The 18,998-nt window shown below is 58.2% G+C and overlaps 2 protein-coding genes across 2 annotated transcripts; both read right to left on the bottom strand.

The window, feature by feature from the left end:
• Nucleotides 1-1,185: 1,185 nt before the first annotated feature.
• On the bottom strand, nucleotides 1,186-1,797 carry LOC308266908 (uncharacterized protein; the record flags this gene model as incomplete). Its single annotated transcript, XM_080701287.1, has 1 exon — nucleotides 1,186-1,797. The coding sequence occupies one exon, from the start codon at nucleotides 1,795-1,797 to the stop codon at nucleotides 1,186-1,188; it is 612 nt and encodes a 203-aa protein (XP_080557413.1).
• Nucleotides 1,798-9,694: 7,897 nt separating this feature from the next.
• ZNF775 (zinc finger protein 775) lies at nucleotides 9,695-18,274 on the bottom strand (the record flags this gene model as incomplete). Its single annotated transcript, XM_080701286.1, is given in 5 exon segments — nucleotides 9,695-11,070; nucleotides 12,493-12,566; nucleotides 17,702-17,754; nucleotides 18,142-18,183; nucleotides 18,185-18,274. Coding segments are annotated over 5 exon segments (1,635 nt in total).
• Between the last annotated feature and the right edge of the window lie 724 nt (nucleotides 18,275-18,998).

The following is an 18,998-nucleotide window of genomic DNA, read 5'->3' as shown; positions in this document are numbered from 1 at the left end:
GCAATAGAGTTAAAGGGTCTTGGAGTTCAGAATCCAAAGCAAAGCCCTGGCCTTGCACCCCATCCAGTAAGCATAACTATGATCTGGGCAAGCTGGGGCGAGCCTCGGTTTCCCCTCTGCTGAATAGCTTGTGCCCCAGAGAAGCAACAGCTTGGAATCGGAGGTCCTGGGGGCAAGTTCGAGCTGTTCCCAATCTCACTGCAGGACCTGGGTGGAGTGTCTTAGCTGGTGTCTCGTTTTCTTTGGCCTGGGTGACCCCAGGGCTCCGAATCTTCCAACTGTCCCCACAATGCCTGGCGGTCCCCTCTGAAAGCACCGTTCTGAGCTCACTGCACCTATTACTAAAATCGCAGATGTCCCTTAGCACAAAGCCCCTTGTCGGGCAAACTTCCGCCTCCACCAAGGAAACCTCACCTTGCTTACATGGGTGCTCTTTTCCCGGAACGATTCGATTCATCCCAGAGCCACCAAACTCCCGCGTGAAGACAATCGCCCCCGGCCCCAGAGCACTCCACAGGCTGTCCCCACTGTAGCCCACAGCCCTCCGTATAGGGAGCAGTGGCCCGCATGGGTGTGACTCCCACCCAACCCGAGTGGCCGGGCCTGGGGTCCACACAGGGGGTGCTCAGCAAAAGCTCTCTGGACAAGTCACTAGTAGTAGGCAAATCCTCACAATGCCCCAGGGAGGAGGAGCCTCGCATCTTTATCCCCAACTTACAGATGAACAAACTGAGACCCGAAGTGGACTGGCTTCTCAAGGACACCAGTCAGTGGGTGCAGGAGGCAGGAGGCCTGGGGGGCTGAGGTTGGGCCCAGGGGTCGTGGCAAGCGGCCCACTCCAAGTCGCTCTCAACTCTGACATTCTGGGAAGGAAGATCCGGCAAACAGCTGGTCGTAGAGAAACAGACATCGGGCCTGGCACCCCCACCCGCACCCCCACCGACGGGGCGAATCCACACCACACGCCCCACTGGACACCCCCAGCCTCGGGGGGCGTCCCGGCCGCCCTCCAGCTCTCACCTGCTCTAGGCCGCGCGAGCCTGCGGGAAATGAGCGCCGGGCCCAAGAGGCTGCCTGCAGCCCGCGGGGGGTCCCGGGGGGACGCCGGGGCCGGCCCGGCCCTCGCCCCGCAAGCCAGCCCCGCCCCTCTCCCGGGACCCCGTGGGAGACAGGGCGGCCCGCGCGTCAGGGCACGCGGCCGAGGTGCGCCGCGGGGGGCTCGGGCCCGTGGCCGTGGCTGCGCTGGTGCGTCTTGAGCGAGCCCTCGCGCGCGAAGCTCTTGCCGCAGCGCGGGCAGAAGTAGGGCCGCCGCTCCCCAAAGACGCCGGGGCGGCGCGGGTGCGGCGCGGGCAGGCGCGCGTGCGTGCGCTGGTGGTTGAGCAGGAAGCGCGGCTCGCGGAAGCGGCGGCCGCACTGCGCGCACTGGTGCGGCTTCTCGCCGCTGTGGATGCGCCGGTGCGCCAGCAGGTTCTGCTTGAGGCTGAAGCGGCGGCCGCACTCGGGGCAGGGGAAGGGCCGCTCGCCCGTGTGCGTGCGCTGGTGCACCTCCAGGTTGTGCTTGCCGCTGAACGCCTTGCCGCACTCGGGGCACACGAAGGCGGCCGCGCGGCCCGCGCCCGCGTGGGCCTTCTGGTGGCGCACCAGGCTGGGCTGCTGCGAGAAGGTCCGGCCGCACAGCGGGCAGCGGTGGCACTGCTCCTCCGCGGGGTGGTGGATGACCAGGCCTCGCTCTTCCCCCAGGCCCTCCTCCCCGTCCCCCGCGGGGGACCCGCCCCCCGAGGGCTCCAGCTCGGTCATGGGCTCTCCCCGCCGCCGTCACCGGCCCCTGGGGAGACAGAAGAAGGGAGAGAGAGGGTCGGGGGCCGAGGGTCAGCCCAGAGGCCTCCCCAGACCTCCGCAGCTCAAGCCAGAGTCCCCCCTTTGCTCGCTCGGACCCCTTAACTCAGCCTGCCCTCCTCCTGGGCACTTCTCAAGGGCGCCGCCTCTTCCTGGAGACCTTCCCTGACCCCTCTCCCAGCCTGTCCTTGGTCCGCACTGCCCAAGCCCGGGGGCCTCCTTCACCACCGCCGCCGTGGCCAGGCCTGCCCCTCCTGCCCCTGAAGACCACCACTACTAGTTCTTTTTCTTTCTTGGGTACTAGGGGTTGAACCCAGGGGTATTCTACCTCTGAACTACACCCAGCCCTTTTTATTGTGAAACAGGATCTCGTCAGATTGTTGAGAATCTAAGTTGTTGAGGCTAGCCTGGAACTTGTGTTCCTCCTGACTCAGCCTCCCAGGTGCTAGAATCACAGGCACAGGCCACCTTCCCTAGCTCAGAGCTGCCTTTTTTTTCTTTTTTCTTTTCTTTCTTTCTTTCTTTTTTTTCCCCCCAGTACTGGGGATGGAACCCAGGGGCTTTTCTACCTCCGGGCTATACTCCCAGAACTACTTAATATTTTATTTGGAAACAGGGTCTCACTAAGTTGCTGAGCGCCTCACTAAGTAGCTGAGGCTGGCTTTGAACCTGCGACCCTCCTGTCTCAGCCTCCCACGCGCGGGGATGACAAGCGTGCGCCCCACGCCCGGCTAGAGCTGCCTTTTAACTGCAGCACCGAGCGTTGGGCTGCCAGCGCAAGGCCGATGGTATATTCTTGGGGTCTTAGTATTTTAAGGCATCCTTCACCTGGATCTCTTATTTCTCCAATAGATTATCGAGGGGAGGGGAGGGAGGGGGTCCACCCCAAACCTACAGGGACGAGTGGGATCACTGAAAGCTTAAAGCAGGAAACAAAAACCAAACCCTGTAAACCTGAGAGTGACCTCGTGAGTTAAACAGTAAAGGCATGAGTTTTAAAGGTGGCAGGTCACTGAGGCTGTGGGGCTCCCAGGGGCCAGGTCTCTGCTTGGTCCCTCTTGGTGTCTGCTGACCAGCAAAGCCTGGTCCAAGGCTGAGCAGCACACTCAGAGCCAGCCCCAGCCGGCTCCCTGAGGATCCTTGACCCACGACACTAGTTCCTCTTAAATCATTTCCCACCGTCCTCGCAGCGGCCCTGAGAAGGGAGCAGAGCAGGGTTGTGGAGCCCCGTTTTAAATGTGGGTCAACTGGAGCCAAGTGAGGGCAGTATACTTGTCCAAGGTCACACAGCAAGGTGAGCCAGGACTAGGCCCTGCGTCTCCTGGCCCACTGAGAAAGCTCTTCTCCAATGGCTAGCTGCTCAACACACACACACACACACACACACACACACACACACACACACACACACACCACGACCACTCTCCCAGCCACCACAGAGCCTCCATTCCCCAGGGGTCATTGCTCCCATAGGGGCACTGTCTGCTGCCCCCCTCCCGTGCACCCCAGAGACTGCAGGGCACTGGGACCCGCTCCTCAGCACACAGCCCCAGCCCAGCCCCCGGATCGCCAGGGACGCTCGTGTTCTCCAGCAGCTCCCTGCAGCCCTTCTACCAGCCTCAGGAGATCCGTCTGCAGACTGGGGTCCCCCAGACACCTCTCTGTCCCCCCTACCTTCAGGCCAGAGGGAAGGATCGCTTACTCAGAGGGAGGGAACTACCACTGGCCACAGACCCCACCCACAAGTAGTCTTCCCAGGCACCTGCCCTGGCATTTGCAAAGACCGACCATCGAAGTCCCCTTGGCTAACTCAGCCCGGCCCCACCACGGGACAGCTGCCCTACTCTTCCCGGCTACACCCCCCCACGGAGGCCCCGCCCGCCCCGAGGTCCGAGGCCGCGGCCCCTGGCCCTCCCCCAAGTTCCTCCATCCCGCGCCACACTCACAGCCCAGGCGGCGCCCCGGCTCCTCCGGTCTCCAGCGGCAGCTCTTTCCTCTAGAGTCTGCGCCGCTCGCCGCAAATACGGTAACTCTCCTGCAGCGCCTCCCGCGACCCCTCTCCCCCGCCCCCATAAAGACAGCAAGCCTCCTCAACGTCGTTCTGATCAAACAGTTGCATTGATCGGAAGAGCTCGCCCCACCCCACGCGACCCCCGCGCGCAGCCTCGCCAACTCCAGGGGCCCGAGCGACCCTGGAGTACTGTGGTAAACTGCGTCGCATCCCCGCCCCCACGACAGTACGTGGGCCGCCACCCAGCTGCCGCAACCCCCCCCCCCGGTGGGCGGCGAACCCAGCCCCCCGAGGGAGGGAATGCAAACACACACCCCTCGCCGCAGCGCCCCCCGCGGAACCTCGCGACCCTGGACAGATAGCAATTAAGTCGCGGCCCCGCCGCTCCAGGAAAGGACCTGCGCGGCTCCCGGCAAATACGGTAGAGCCCGCAGCGACCCGCCCCCAAGGGTCCGGCACCGGCCTCCGTAAATACGGTAACCACCCTCCCGCCGCGGCCCGAGCCTGGGCGGGGGACTCACGTGGCGCCGCCTCCCCAGCCCGCCGAGTCCGCCGCAGTCCCCGACGTCGCCGCAGCCGCACAGCAGCCCCGTGAGGCTGGGAGGTCTAACTCTCCAGCACCCTGGCTGGGGGGGAAATGGAGGCCGCAGGACAAGGCTCCAAGCGGGGTCCGGCTCCGGGGCTACGACGCCCCGCGGGGTGGATCGCCCCAGGTCTCCAGGGCCCCTCCGCCAGCCATTCCCTTTCAGATGCCCCAGGCCCAGATTCCGCAGCTACAGTACCATCTTCATCGCCCACATCTCAAGCAGGAGCATGGCCAGGCCCACAAGCTGCCTGCTCCGAGCCTGGGAAGAGGGGGCGCTGGAGGCAGCGCCCTTTCCCGGAGTGGGACACGCCGGAGCCCAGCGGCGGAGCGTCTCCGAGCACCTCCCCGCGCGAAGGCGAGAGGCCGCGGTCCGGGCACGGAGGGGAGAGCGGCCCTCCTGCGGGGCCTGGCCCAGCCCCCTAACCATCCCGCTCGGGTCGCAGCACTGGGATGGCCCGCGGCGATGGAGGAAGAAACGACCCCCACCCCCAGCCCCGACCCCTCCGCCGCAGAACCGCGCCCTCCGCGGTCCAGCGGGAGGCAGGCAGCCCATAAAACAGCTGCGGGTCCCACCGGGGCGGCAGAGGGTGTGAGACAGGCTGGCTCCCAGCTTCCCACTCCAGATCGATTCCTAATAACACCCTCCCCCGACGTGCCTTTGATTTTTACACAGCCCTTCCCGTATATTATCTCATGGGAACGTCCAATAACTGTGTGCATTCTAAGTTGGGCAGGGATCGTTAACCCATTTTATAGAAGGGAAAATCAAATAAAATGGAGACACACCGTGGCTTTCCCCAGAGCCTCAGCTCTAAGTGGCAGAGTCCAGGGTGGGAGGTGGGCCTCCTAACCCTTCCTGTGCTCCCCTGCCTGGGCCCAGGCCCCCAGGCACAAAGGAGGTCGTGACCTCAGTGGCCTGCAGAGATGCGGCTGGGCAATGCTGCTGGCAGGTGAAGAAACAGGGGAGAGGGGCCTGACTGTAAAGGTAAGGCTACACGGTTAAGTAGGCTTCTCTCTAGCCGGCACGGTGGGCACGCTTGTAATCCCCGCGCTTGCGAGGCTGAGACAGGGGGATCGCACAGGTTGGAAGCCAGCCTCAGCTACTTAGTGAGGCTCTCAGCAACTTAGTGAGACCCTGTTTCCAAATAAAGTATGAAATAGATCTGGGAGTATAACCTGGAGGTAGAAAGCCTCCGGGTTCCACCCCCAGTACCACCAAAAATAAAAAATAAAATAAATAAATAAATAAATAAATAAATAAATAGGCTTCTCTCCCGCCCCATAGATGCAGAGTAGGGAGGGGCTAAGGTCTCCCAAGACCCATGTGGGACCTCTTCTGGGGCAGTGGAGGATATGGCTGCTAGGGTGGGCTTTCCTGGTGAAGGCTTTGGGGGACTCGGGCCTCCCTCCCCATCTCATGAGGGTCCGGGGCTCCATGGATGCCCAGTGTGCCTTTCAGTACCTGAGAACTGAAGAATTCCAGGGGAGGGAGGTACTGTGCCATCACACACACCATTCTGAGCAGCAGTCTGCCCCGCAGGCCCAGCGCGGCCCACTCCCGGCCTCCACCGGGCCGCCACAGCCCATGCTTCCCCTGCTGCCCCTGCAGCACCTCACTGAGGCCCGCGGGCACCCCAGTTAGACATCCCGAGGAGACTGTACCCCCCCCCTTTTTTTTTTAACCACTACATCAACTTCATGAGCTTTAATTCATCAAGTACTCGTGGTTCACCTGATGTCAAGACCATGGCAATCACAAGTTCTTTTATACCAATCCAATCTGAATTGTTAATATCTATAATACTCAAGTCACACATCATCTTTCTTTTTTATATTTTTTTGGATAGAACCCAGGGGCATTCTACCTCTGAGATACATTCCCAGCCCTATTATTATTTTGAAACAGGGTCTCACTGAGTTGCAAAGGGCCTCACTAAGTAGCTGAGGCTGTCCTCAAACTGGGATCCTCCTGTCTCAGCCTCCCAAATGCTGGGATTACAAGTGTGCACCACCACACCTGGCTTTTAGCAGCATTTTCTAGATAAGCTGTGCCAAAATAAAAAAGAACACAGCCAGTGGGGGTGGGAGAGACTTCTGACCGTCTAAACCCTGGATCTCTGTGGGCACTGCCGAGGGCCTGGGGCCTCCGTTCCCTGCCACTGTGGGACTCTGAGTCGCCCCGCATCTTGGGCTCCATGCATGCACACTTCCCCACGTGTCTCCCGTCCCCACCCCGACCTCACCGGCCTGGGGAGTAAAGTGGAGACATCCTGCAAACACAGCCAGGCTTCTACCACCAGGCAGCAGTGATGGACTGCCAGCTCCATGTGGCAGCTGGACTCTGGCCGCCATCACAGGCCTGGGCTGCCCGCAGCCAAGGCACCCTGGACAGCAGCTGGCCCACTGATGCACCGTGCGGGAAGGAAAGAACAGCCCCTGCCCAGGGCTCTGCACTGCATTTGCCCCGGGGCAAACCAGCTGCTCAGATGATCCTGGGGTCTCTCGGGCAGCTTGGACCACTGCTCTGGCCACCTTCCAGTTCTTCCTGCATGGGGCTGTCCCTAGAGCTTCTTCACTACTGGGGACTTCCCATAAGCTCTTACCAGCCCCAGAAATTAGACACTGGTCCCAGATACCTCTCTCCAAAGTGCTGACCTCTAACTTGGACTTGGCACACTTCACTGTCCCATGAGGCTGTGGACTTCCAAGGGCATGGCTGTGTTTTTAGCCTTCCTGCACACCAAGTTCCCAGCACATAACGGGTCTTAGTCAGTGCTTGTTGAATGAGTGAATGCATGGAAGCAGGCTACACCGAGTCTCCTCCCATCACCTCCACCTCTTTCTTCTGGTAACAAAGTGCAGGTGAGCGGCCAGGAAGGGAGAAGCCGGTCCCAAGGCCAACAGTGAGCTGGTCCAACATGAAGATCTGGAACCTGGGAGGTTGAGACAGGGGGGTTGCAGGTTTGAGTCCAGTGTGCAGGAACTTAGCAATACCCAGTTTCAAAAGAAAAAGAGGCTGGGGGTGTAGCTCAGACATAGAATACCCCTGGAGTCAATTCTCAGAACCACATACACAAAATAAAAAAAGGAGAGAAAGAGGGGAGGAGGAGGGAAGGAGGAAGAGAGAGGGAGGAAGAGGAGGAGAGAAAAAGAATGGAGGAGAGGAAGGAGGAAGAGGTACAGGCTGGACTCAGCCCCAGCCACAACTCCAAGGGCTGGGAAGAGTGACACCCACATGAAGACTTGGGCTTGGGTATGAGGTCTCATCTTCTCGAATTAAAAGCCAAGGCACAGGCCGGGCGTGGTGGCGCACGCTTGTCATCCCCGCGCTTGGGAGGCAGAGACAGGAGGATCGCGCAGGTTCGAAGCCAGCCGCGCGCGCTGGCTTAGGAGACCCTGTTTCCAAATAAAAATATAAAATAGGTCTGGGAGTGTAGCCCGGAGGTAGAAGATCTTCCAGGAACCCCAGTACCACCAAAAAAAAAAAAAAAAAAAAAAAAAAAACCCAAGGTACTACCTGTGACTAACTCACCCGTGCCCTTAAACTTGCTGCAGGGCTGCCTCCTGAATAAAGGGATGGCTGATTCTTTATGGAGACTGAGCTAGATAAGGAAAAGCCTTTTATCTCTTCCTACAGACAGGCATGCTCTGCAAATAGCCATGTGTGGCTCAGTATTGTTGTTAGAGTAGTAAAATCATAGCTACCACTTTTATAGAGTGCTTGCTCTGTACCCGGTGCTACATGATTTATGCGGGTCACTTGCCAAGGCCCCGCTACTTAAACGGCAAAGGCAACATTTAACCTCAGAACTGTCTGACTCAATTCCCAACAAAGAAACCAAAGCTCTTTTTCTAGATTTGGGCCATGGCAGGCAGGAAGAAGATGGCTTCTAGATTCTTGCCAATAGAAGGATTACTTCTAGGTCTGTACTATCCAGTAGGCGCATGTAGCTATTTAAATTTATTAAAAGGTGGAACACACTTGTAATCCCAGTACTTAGGAGGCTGAGACAGGAGGATTGCAGGTTCAGGGCCACCCTCAGCAACTTAGTGAGGCTCCCTGCAACTTAGAGAACCCTGTTTCCAAAAGAAAAAAAATAGGACTAGGGGTGTAGCTCAGAGGTAGAACATTCTGGTTCTCTGCCCTGTATCACACACATCAAAATAATTAATTAATTAAAATTAAAGTTGAGCTGGGTGTGGTGGTGCACACCTCTAATCCCAGTACTTGGGAGGCTGAGACAAGAAGATTTCAGACTCAAGGCCAGCCTCGGCAACTTAGCAAGGCACTCAGCATTTTAGTGAGACCACTCAGCTTTGGAAGAACTAAGAGGTGACCTCCAAGGGGCGAGAGGTGCCCCGGGGTGCGTGGGAAGACACTAAACCAACTTGAAGGCCAAGGGAAGAGAGAAAACTGCCCTCCAGCCCCAGCGAGACTCAGCAGTGCGCAGGGCCTTGGCTCCCGGCAGGAAGGAGCTCACAGGGACCTGGGCTTCAGCCAGGGCCGCTCAGAAAGGACAACACTGGTGGGATACTCAGTCCCTTTATTTCTCTTCAAGTCCAGATTGGATAAGGGTCAAGTTAGTCACAGCCGCCGACCCCCTGGGGAACAGGAGCAGAAGCAACAGAGGTGGCTTCCTCCTCACGGTACCCTGGCGGCCAAGCTTGGGGAGGGGGGGACCAGCCGCCTGCAGCCCTGCGCTGACCTCACACACGTGCCAGTTCTAGGGTCAGGCCTGGCACACGCAGCACCCTGGGGGGCGGGGCACTCAGGGTTCCGCAAATGTTTACTGGCTGGCCATGAGGAGCCAGGACTGGCCTAGGAGATAAGGAAGCACCTGCCCCTCCCTTGCCGCAGAAGGCTCCATCCTTGGCGTCCCCAAGTCTGTCTCCGCCTTCCCACGGGGACCTCTGCGGCTGTCCTGCAGCCTGAGCAAGGCGGACTGGTGCTTCGGCTGACCAGTCCTAAGCCATTTCACACCAGGGAGCCTCTCCCAGGGTGCCCGACAGCCCCCTGGCTGGGTGCGCGAGGCCTAGGGCACACCGTGCAGGCAGTCCTGCCCATCAGCCGCGTCCAGGATGGAGGGGGGGGGAGCGTGGCTCTCAGCTCCCCCAACACACCCCGGGCACGCTTCTGAAACTCTCTTCTCAGGTCTCAGGGCCTCGAGGAACAGCCTCTGGCCAGGTCTCCCTCCCGGACCGCTAGGAGCCGCCGCCCCGGCTGGGCGCGGTGCGCTCCGCCTCGGGCCGCAGACCGGGGCCTAGGGCGCTGGGTGTTCGGGGCCGGGCGCGGGCGCCGGGGCCGCGCGGTGCACGCGCTGGTGCTTGAGCAGGTGCTGCTTCTGGCGGAAGCCGCGGCCGCAGGCGGCGCACGCGTAGGGCCGCTCGCCCGTGTGGTTGCGCCGGTGGCGCGTCAGGTTGGGCTTCTGGCTGAAGCGGCGGCCGCAGTCGGGGCAGGCGTAGGGCCGCTCGCCCGTGTGGATGCGCTGGTGGATGGTGAGCGCCGACCACCACGAGAAGCTCTTGCCGCACTCGTTGCAGATGAACTGGCGCGGCTCGCCCGGCCCCGCGCGCCCCCGGCCCCACGGCGCGCCCCCGGCCCCCGGCGGCGGCGCGGGGCTGCGCGCGGCGGGGGCGCGCGGGCGGGCGCGCAGCGCGGCGCGGGGCGCGGCGGGCAGGTGCGTGCGCAGGTGCTTGAGCAGGTGCTGCTTCTGGCGGAAGCCGCGGCCGCAGTGCAGGCAGGGGTGCGGCCGCTCGCCCGTGTGGTTGCGCAGGTGGCGCGTCAGGTTGGGCTTCTGGCTGAAGCGGCGGCCGCACTCGGGGCAGGCGTAGGGCCGCTCGCCCGTGTGGATGCGCTGGTGGATGTTGAGCGACGACCACCAGGTGAAGCTCTTGCCGCACTCGTTGCAGATGAACTGGCGCGGCTCGCCCGGCCCCGCGGCGCCCGCGCGCCCCCGGCCCCACCAGCCCTGGCAGAGCCCCAGCCAGGCCCAGTCGGGGCGCGCCGCCGCCGCCGCCGCCGCCGCCGCCGGGGGCAGCTCCTGCAGGCGGCCCCGCGCGTGCGCGCGCTGGTGCACGCGCAGGCCCACCTGGTGGCGGAAGCAGCGCGCGCACTCGGGGCACGCGTGCGCCGCGGGCCGGGCGTGCGTCTTCTGGTGCTTGAGCAGGTGCTGCTTCTGGCTGAAGCGCCGCGCGCACTCGGGGCAGCAGAAGGGCCGCTCGCCCGTGTGGTGCCGCTGGTGGCGCGCCAGGTTGGGCTTCTGGCTGAAGCGCTTGCCGCACTTGCCGCAGAGGTACGGCTTCTCGCCCGTGTGCGTGCGCTGGTGGATCTTGAGCGACGACCACCAGCTGAACCTCTTCCCGCAGTCCACGCACGCGAAGTGGCCCTCGCCGGCAGACAGCGCGGGGCTCAGCGGGCCCGCGGCGCCCGCGGCCGGCAGCCCGTCCTGCTCGGAGGGGGCCCACCGCGCACCCCCAGTCTCCTCCTGCGCCCCCAGGGCCCGAGGCCGCCCCATGGCCTGGCAGGGCGGGAGGCCCCGGTGCCGCTGGAAAATGTTCTCCTTGTCCTTCTCCGGAAGCTCCGTCTGCAGCAGCCGCTCCGGCTTCTCTTGCTTGGTCTTCATGGCCAGCCCAGCTCCTGGGAGAGGCAAAGGGGCAGGATGGGGAGAGGCCGCCGGGCCTGGTGCGCGGAGGGAAGGGGTGCCGAGGGCACAGCAGTGCCCAGAAGGAGGGCAACTTTTTCTTTAAAAGGAGGAAAGAAAATGGCAAAAGTTAAAGGGCAGGTTGGAGATGAGCTCAGCGGCGGAGTACTCACCAAGCACGGGCCGCGTTTGACCCCAGCACCACAAAGCAAAGTTAAAGGGAGTGGGGAGAGTCAGAAAGGACAGGAAAGGTCAGGCGGAGGTGCAAAATAGGGAGAAAAAGATATAGGAAGGATTAGAGCAGAGCGTGGTGGCGCACGCTTGTAATCCCAGCATTCGGGAGGCTGAGACAGGAGGATCGCAGTCTGTGGACGGCTTCAGCTACTTAGTGAGGCCCTTTGCAACTCAGTGTGACCCTGTTTCCAAATAAAGAATAAAAAATAGGGCTGGGGGGGGGTGTAGCCCAGGCGCAGAATGTCCCTGGGTTCCATCCCTAGTACTGCAAAATAAATAAATAGATAAATAAATAAATAGGAAAAATTAGTGAATAGCTTGGGTGTCCATGACAGGGGATTCCCCCATGCAGGGGCTGTCCTGCCTCCTCTATACCAAGACCCAGGAGATGCAAAGAAAGTTTAAGAACCGCCTGGTGAGCACCTCTGATCTTCTGATCCAGGAAGCTAGGAGAAAAAGTGTTTCAAAACATACCAGTGAGCCAGGCATGGTGGCACACACTTGTAATCCCCGTGCTTGGAAGTTTGAGACAGGAGGATTGCACAGGTTCAAAGCCAGCTTCAGCTACTACTTAGTGAGGCTCTCAGCAACTTAATGAAACACTGTTTCCAAATAAAGTATAAAATAGGTCTGGGAGTATAGCCCAGAGGTAGAAAAGCCCCTGGGTTCCATCCCCAGTACCACAAAAAATAAAAACAAAAACAAAAAGTGTGTGTGTGTGTGTGTGTGTGTGTGTGTGTGTGTGTGTGTTGATACTGGGGATGGAACCCAGGGATGCTCTCCCACTGAAGCTACAGCCCCAACTCTACTTTTTATTTTGAGATAGGGTCTCTCTAAGTTGCTATGCTGGCCTTGAGTCTGCAGCCCGCCTGCCTCAGCCTCCCATGTTCGGGGATCACAGTTCAAGAAGCCTCAGATGATAGATGTGCTGGGAGCTTTTAAGTAAGAGCATGCCCAGTCCCTCAAAGATGGGAATGACCAACCCCGAGCCACTGCCATGCCCTCTCCACTGGCTGGGTCCTGCTCAGCGGAGTCGCCTCTGTGCGTCCACACCTCACCTGCCGGGACCTTCACGTTGGGGCACCTTCATCTTCAACAAAATTAAGATCAAGAAAGTAGGCCAACACGGCCTCATCCCTGGAAGCAGGAATCGCCTGGTCTTTGTATTACCCCACTTCACTCACGAGAGTGGCCCCACACTGCTCCCACGCACACCTCTACCTGGCCACAGGCCTCCAAAGGTGCTTTGTCTGCCCAGCTCAGGGATATCAGAAGCCAGAATGAAAAGGCTTGCTGCAGACACTAAAGAATTCGTCCTATATGATCCCGGCAAAAATAACCCAGGGGTTAGAGCAAGATGGAGGCCCATTAAGGCAGCGGGGTCCCGGGGCTCTGGCTGTGTTCTCTGGAGGTGGTTGTTGGCTCAGGGCCCGTCTTCCTTAAGTTGCTGAGGGCCTTGCTAGATTACTGAGGCTGGGCTTCCACCTTCCACCTTCTGTCCTTCTCCCCATTCCTATTTTATTTCTTATCTTAAAAACAAAAAAGGTCTAATGACTCAGAGGTAGAACTCCCCTGGGTTCGATTCCCAGTAACACACACACACACACACACACACACACACACACACACACACACACACACGATGCTATAAAATAACTGGGGATAGGCCTAATAAATATGCAAAATTCCTATGAAGAAAACCATTCGGGGTGCAGTGGTGCATATGTTAATCCCAGCTACTCTGGGGTCTGAGGCAGGAAGATTGCAAGTGAGAGGTCAGCCTGGGCAACTTAGCAAGACACTAAAATAATCAATTAATTAAAGCCAGGCGTGGTGGCGCACGCTTGTAATCCCAGCATTCGGGAGGCTGAGACAGGAGGATGGCGGTTTGTGGACAGTCTCAGCTACTTAGGCCCTTTGCAACTCAGTGAGACCCAGTTTCAAAATAAAGAATAAAAACTAGGGCTGAGGGTGTCACTCAGAGGTAGACTGCCCTGGGGTTCCATCCCCAGTACCACACACACACAAAATTAAAGGGTTGGGATGTAGCCCAGTGGTAGTGCACCCTGGGTTCAATCCTTACACACACAGAGCTGCTCACAGGTGCCAGGGCTGCCTCAGCCCAGATGCAGGGCTGCTGGGGAGAACTGCCAAGAGCACATGACCAGACAGAAAAATTTTCCACTCCCGGCAGCACTTGCCCAAGAGACACCCAAACTGAGGACTGCATTTCATCACTGCGGTCTCAGAGCCAACAAGGACCCTGACCTCTGCGTGACCCCAGGAAGCTCCAAAGGGCTGCATCAAAGAAGCTGTGGGGTCAAAGAAGGGCGGAGCTTGTTTTAACCAGCTTTCCTACCCAGAGTGCTGGCTTCCCCCATCCCCAATGTAAAACACATCTCAGTCTCCACCTGGCGAGTGCGTCTCCCCTGGCTTGGCAAGATAATGGACTGGGCTTTGCCATTTTTTCCCTCCCATAGCCTCTGTCTTTGCTCTGCTTTTTGGATGCCCTTCAACGTCCTGGTTCCCACCCTCAAACTGTATTCTGGAAGCAGAGGACAGCAACCTCTGCTTGGCTAGGGGAGGGGGCGGGAAGCTGGGCGTGGGGGCACCTTCTCCTCGTCTCTTACCTGTGCTGCTGACAGGCAGGACACACTCCATCCCCGGAGGCAATGCTCAGCATCCAGTATCAGCGCCAGGGGGCCCCTGCGCTGCCATCTGGGGGAGCATAAGAAAGAGACCAGCGGCCTGTGTGTTGGGGTGAAGCCTGGCTTCCCCAGGGTCTCCCATCCTGAAGGCGGTGGGCTCCTTCTTTGAGCTCTATTCATAACCTCAGTTGAAATGAGCAGGGTTTGTGTGTGTGTGTGTTTTTTTTCCCCCTAACTGCATGAAGACCTGCTGAGCAGGTAAAAACAGCAGAATTCCTATTTTACAAAGAGGAAACTAGGCCAGAGAGGGCCCCTGACATGTTCGGAGTCCCAGAAGTGGCTAAATGTGAGAGCTGGACTAACTCAGGCCCCCCCAACTCCCAGACCAGAACTGCCCACCTCAAACCCTCAACCCGGGCAGAGTAGAGGAAGACTTCTGAGGCAGGGTGGCCCCCCTGTTTCCTAAGAGCCCCCCTCAAAGTCACCATCCATGTTCCAGCATCAACCCTACCAGGTATCTCAGTGACACCCCGTAAACGGGTGGGCTCATTCACTAGTCCCTAGTCCACAGTCCACAGATCTAGGCATTGTCATTTTTCTTTCTTTAGTGGCTGAGACTTATTATTGTTGTTGTTATTTTGTCAAAGGTTACACCCTCAGCCCTTGTTATTTTTATTTTGAAATAATGTCTCCCTAAGTTCCTGAAGGTCTCTGTGGGAAGGCAGGAGCCTCAGTCTGGTCAAGCACCTGACTCTAAGCTGCAAACTTTCCTTCTGCCATAAAAACATGATGTTTATTCTTCCTTTTTACAAGGGTGATTAGCTAACAGATAGTTACCCCAATTACAGGTGAAATTAGGATGAACTAGACCAGGCGTAGTGGAACATGCCTGCAATCCCAGTACTTGAGAGGCTGAGAAAGGGAGATCACAGGTTCAAGGCCAGCCTCAGCAACTCAGCGAGACCCTGTTTAAAAATAAAAAATAGGACTGGGGGTGTAGCTGGGAGACAGAATGCTCCTGGGTTCAATGCCCAACACCAAAAAGAAAAAAAACTGGATGAACTACACTTAACGAATTGTCATGTGCTTTTACTTGGGGACCAGCTAGGTTTATCTGTCTAGCTGGTTCTGGAGTGCAAGTCTTGTCTGTCCCAGCAATCTTGGCAGATTGCAGAGAAAGTCACCACATTTTCATAATGCTTACTCAACAACAATAACAACAAAAACTGCTTTCTTTCTCTTCTGCCTTTGTATAAGCCCCAGGAAGGCAGGGACCTTCCCTCTCCAGCTCCTGGGTGATCCCTGGCCCTACACAGGAAGTGCCCAATACTGAACTACTAATTTCACAATGGAGACTCTGAAGAGGCTGCTCCCCGGCCCCTGGCCTTCATCACATCAATAAACACTTCAAAATGGGCTCATGTTCTCTGCCCGGGAAATGGATTTCAACGAATAACAGTGATGTTTTCACTTAAAACGTACAAAAACATAAGGGGAACTGATGTAAACAAAAGCACACGCAAACACACCCAGGCACAATCATCTCTCAACCCAGCGAAGTTAATACAAGTTTGAAGATAAAAAATACAGAGATGCATGCACGTGCGTCCTCTCCAAACTCAGCTTGCTTTTCAGCGAGCTGTGGGCACTCACGGCTGACCAGGGCAGTACAGTAAGATATTTGGGGAGAAACAATATTCACAAAAAATTACAGTACACTGTGGTAACTGTTCTGCTTTATTTTTAGTTACTGTACCTAATTTATAAATTGTGTGTGTGTGTGTGTGTGTGTGTGTGTGTGTGTGTTGCTGGGTGTTGAACCCAGGGGCCTTATACCTCTGGCCTACATCTCTAGCTCTGTTTTTTTTTTTTTTTAATTTGGAAACAGGGACTTGCTAAGTTTTTGAGGGTCTCACTAAGTTGCCGAGACTGGCCTCGAACCTTCAATCCTCCTGTCTCAGCCTTCTTCAATTGCCCACTTTGCTCCTCTCCAACTAAAAGCCTCCATACCATCCCTGACCACGGAGAGCAGACAGAGCCCAACCAGCAGGTCACTGCTCCTACCAAGACTATCCCATTTAATGCCTCCAAAACCTACTGCCCTCCTGAGTTCAGGTCTCAGTACTCACCTGGCGGACTTCAGCCACTTCATGGCTCCCTCTCATCTACCTGCCCCCCAGGACCCAAACCAATCTCTCTAACTTGGAAACTAGACATGTCACCCCTTATTTATTTATTTTATTTTATTTATTTATTTTGGTGGTACTGGGGTTCCTGGAAACGCTTCTACTTCCGGGCTACACTCCCAGACCTATTATATACTTTTTTTTTTTTTTTAATTTGGAAACAGGGTCTCTTAAGCCAGCGAGGCTGGCTTCCAACCTACAGGATCCTCCTGTCTCCGCCTCCCAAGCACGGGGATCACAAGCGTGCGCCACCATGCCTGGCTCAACCCCTTATTTAAAATCATTCCGTGACGCCTGCACACATGCAGAATTAGCTAAATATTTCTTGGCAAGGCCACTCAGAGTCTGAGCTCTGGCCACCTCTCCCCGGCACTGCAGCATCGCCAATGTTCACTCCCCCACCGGCCCTGTCCTCACATCCCTGCACACCGCTGGCCTGGCCTGACCACCCCTCTCAGCCCAGGCGGGGGACAGCTTTACCCAGGAAGCCGTTTTGCATGCACCAGGCCGCAGAGGCTCCCTCTCTGTTAGCTACTTCTCTGTGCACCGTCCAACCCAGCCCCGTCTCCACAGAGTCACTGTCATCACCATACTTTCTCGGGCTGGGCCCAGACCTGGAGGCGGTGCAGTCCTGCAGTTCCAGCTACTCAGGAGGCTGAGGCAGAAGGATCACAAGTTCAAGGCCAGCCTGGGCAACTTAGCAAGATCCAATGTCAAAATAAAGTGTAGAAAAGGCTGAGGATGTAGCTCAATGGTAGAACATTTGTTTAGCTTGTGTGAGGCCCTAGGTTCAAACCCTAGTACTGCAAAAAAACACCAACACCTCTGTGCATGAAGCGCGTGCACACACACACACACACACACACACACTCCCTCCCCCCTTTTTTTTGGGGGGGTACTGCTAGGGATTGAACCCAAGGGTCTTCAGGTCTGGCTATGTCTTGAACATGCAATCCTCCGACCTCAGCCTCCTGAGTAGCTGCAATCACAGGTGTTCAACACCAACTACACATCCGAACACAGGAGTGCTTCCTTCCCCCAGCACCCAGCATGGGCCTCGAGTGCTGTACACCATGACCAAACATGGCTAGAAGGGAACATTTAAGTCAAGTGAATTTCAGCCCCAAAACAGATGAAAGCACAGAATTCTGGAAGCTTAGAGCTGAGAGGACACAAGTGCCATCTAATCTCTTCGTTTTATAGATGAACACAGAGACTTCCAAAGAACTTAAGGAGGGCCTCGCAGGGACTGTGGCTCCAGCTCCTGGGCTTTGACCACACCCAGCCCCATCGCACTCCATCTTGCCTAAGGGCTGAAGGAGGCAGCATCTTTACATCCCCCATCTTTACAGAAGAGGCCCCCTCCCCACCCCGTCCTACCCTTCCAAATTGTGGCCGCCGAGCTCATTTTCCTGGAATGACGATTGCGCTGTGTTCAGAAACACACACACACACACACACACACACACACACACACACACACACACACACACACACGCCCTCACTATTCACCCCATCCGTATCCCCACTCACTTAATGCACATCTGTCGGGCACCTACTATGGGTCACTCTGCGGGGAGCACCGGGTTCCTGCCCCCATGGACTGACTGCTCTATCAGGGAGGCGAACACAGACCCACAACAGCGGGCCAACCCAGGAGGGACCACACGCAGGCGACCCTCGCTCACCACTCGGTCCTCCCTCGGGTCCTCACCGGCCTCCCTCCTGACCTCGCTGCCCTGGCCTGCGGCCCTCCTCACCCTGGCCCAGGCTCCTTCCCCCTGGGTTGTATGGGAATGGAGAAAGTTTGGGGCCCGGAGCATGGGGGTGTGCAGGGTTCGGGGCACCCCGAGGCCCCCGCCCCATCCCTGGGCTCCAACCCGGGCCGGACAGGGCAGCTGGGGAGGAGCGGGGCCGGGTGCCAGGCCATCCCTCGCACTGCCCCTCCCCGCCCGGAATGCAGAGGGACTCGGGGGGAGGGGGCCGGGGAAATAAATACCTTTGACTTTGTAGCTAAGGTTAACGGGAACTGCCACCCCGGGGGCGACTTGGGCACCGGGCTCCCGGCCCTGGCCAGTCCCGGGGCAGGCGGGGCGGGAGCGCGCGCCGGATTGGTTGGCGGGCCTGGCCATCCCCCAGCCACCCAACCACCCGATTGGTTGTGCGGCTCAGATGACCCTCCCGGCCCTATCGGAGCAGCCCGCGGGGCGGCCCCTTTGTTCTCCCGAGCCAATAGCCGGGGGGGCTGACCTCGCCCGGCGGGCTGCCGGGAGGAGGCCGGCGAGGGCTGGCCGCTGGTTCCCGGGGCTGCCGGCCACTGCACGCCCCGCTTCCAGCACTTGCGCGTATTGACACCTAAACTCGGGGTGCACGTGCCGTTAGCCCTTGGTGGGCGCGCTGGGACTCTCCCCACCCACGCCCCAGCGCACGCCCATTCTGTGCCCCCCATTCAAAGCTGCGTTCCCACGATGATACAGCGCGCAGCCCGGTGCCACACATCTCAAGCGGCGCTTTTGCCTGTGCGTGCGTGAGCCGCGGTCCCGCAGCGCGAGGTGACAGCTGAGGTTTAGGGCTCACCGTGAAAGCACTTGGAAACGATTGTATTTAACCCCGTTCTACAGCCGAGGGAACAGCCTAGGTATGGTTGTTACCGGGTCTGGTTTCACTGCTCACGAGGGCTCGGATGAGTGGACACAGTTCCCATCTGCTTACCTGGTCCAGACAGCCAACAAGGGTGTTCAGTTCCCAAGACCTCTGACAAGAATATATCCTCACATACCCTGCCTGACTGGAAGGAAATCCCTCCCACTTCTACCTCAAAGTGGACACACTGGGTCAACTCCCGCTGGCAGGATT

Source organism: Muscardinus avellanarius (assembly GCF_963383645.1).
Source record: "Muscardinus avellanarius genome assembly, chromosome: 9".
Lineage (NCBI taxonomy): Eukaryota > Metazoa > Chordata > Mammalia > Rodentia > Gliridae > Muscardinus > Muscardinus avellanarius.
Note: the sequence above shows the minus strand (reverse complement) of the source record. Positions and strands in the feature narration are given on the sequence as shown.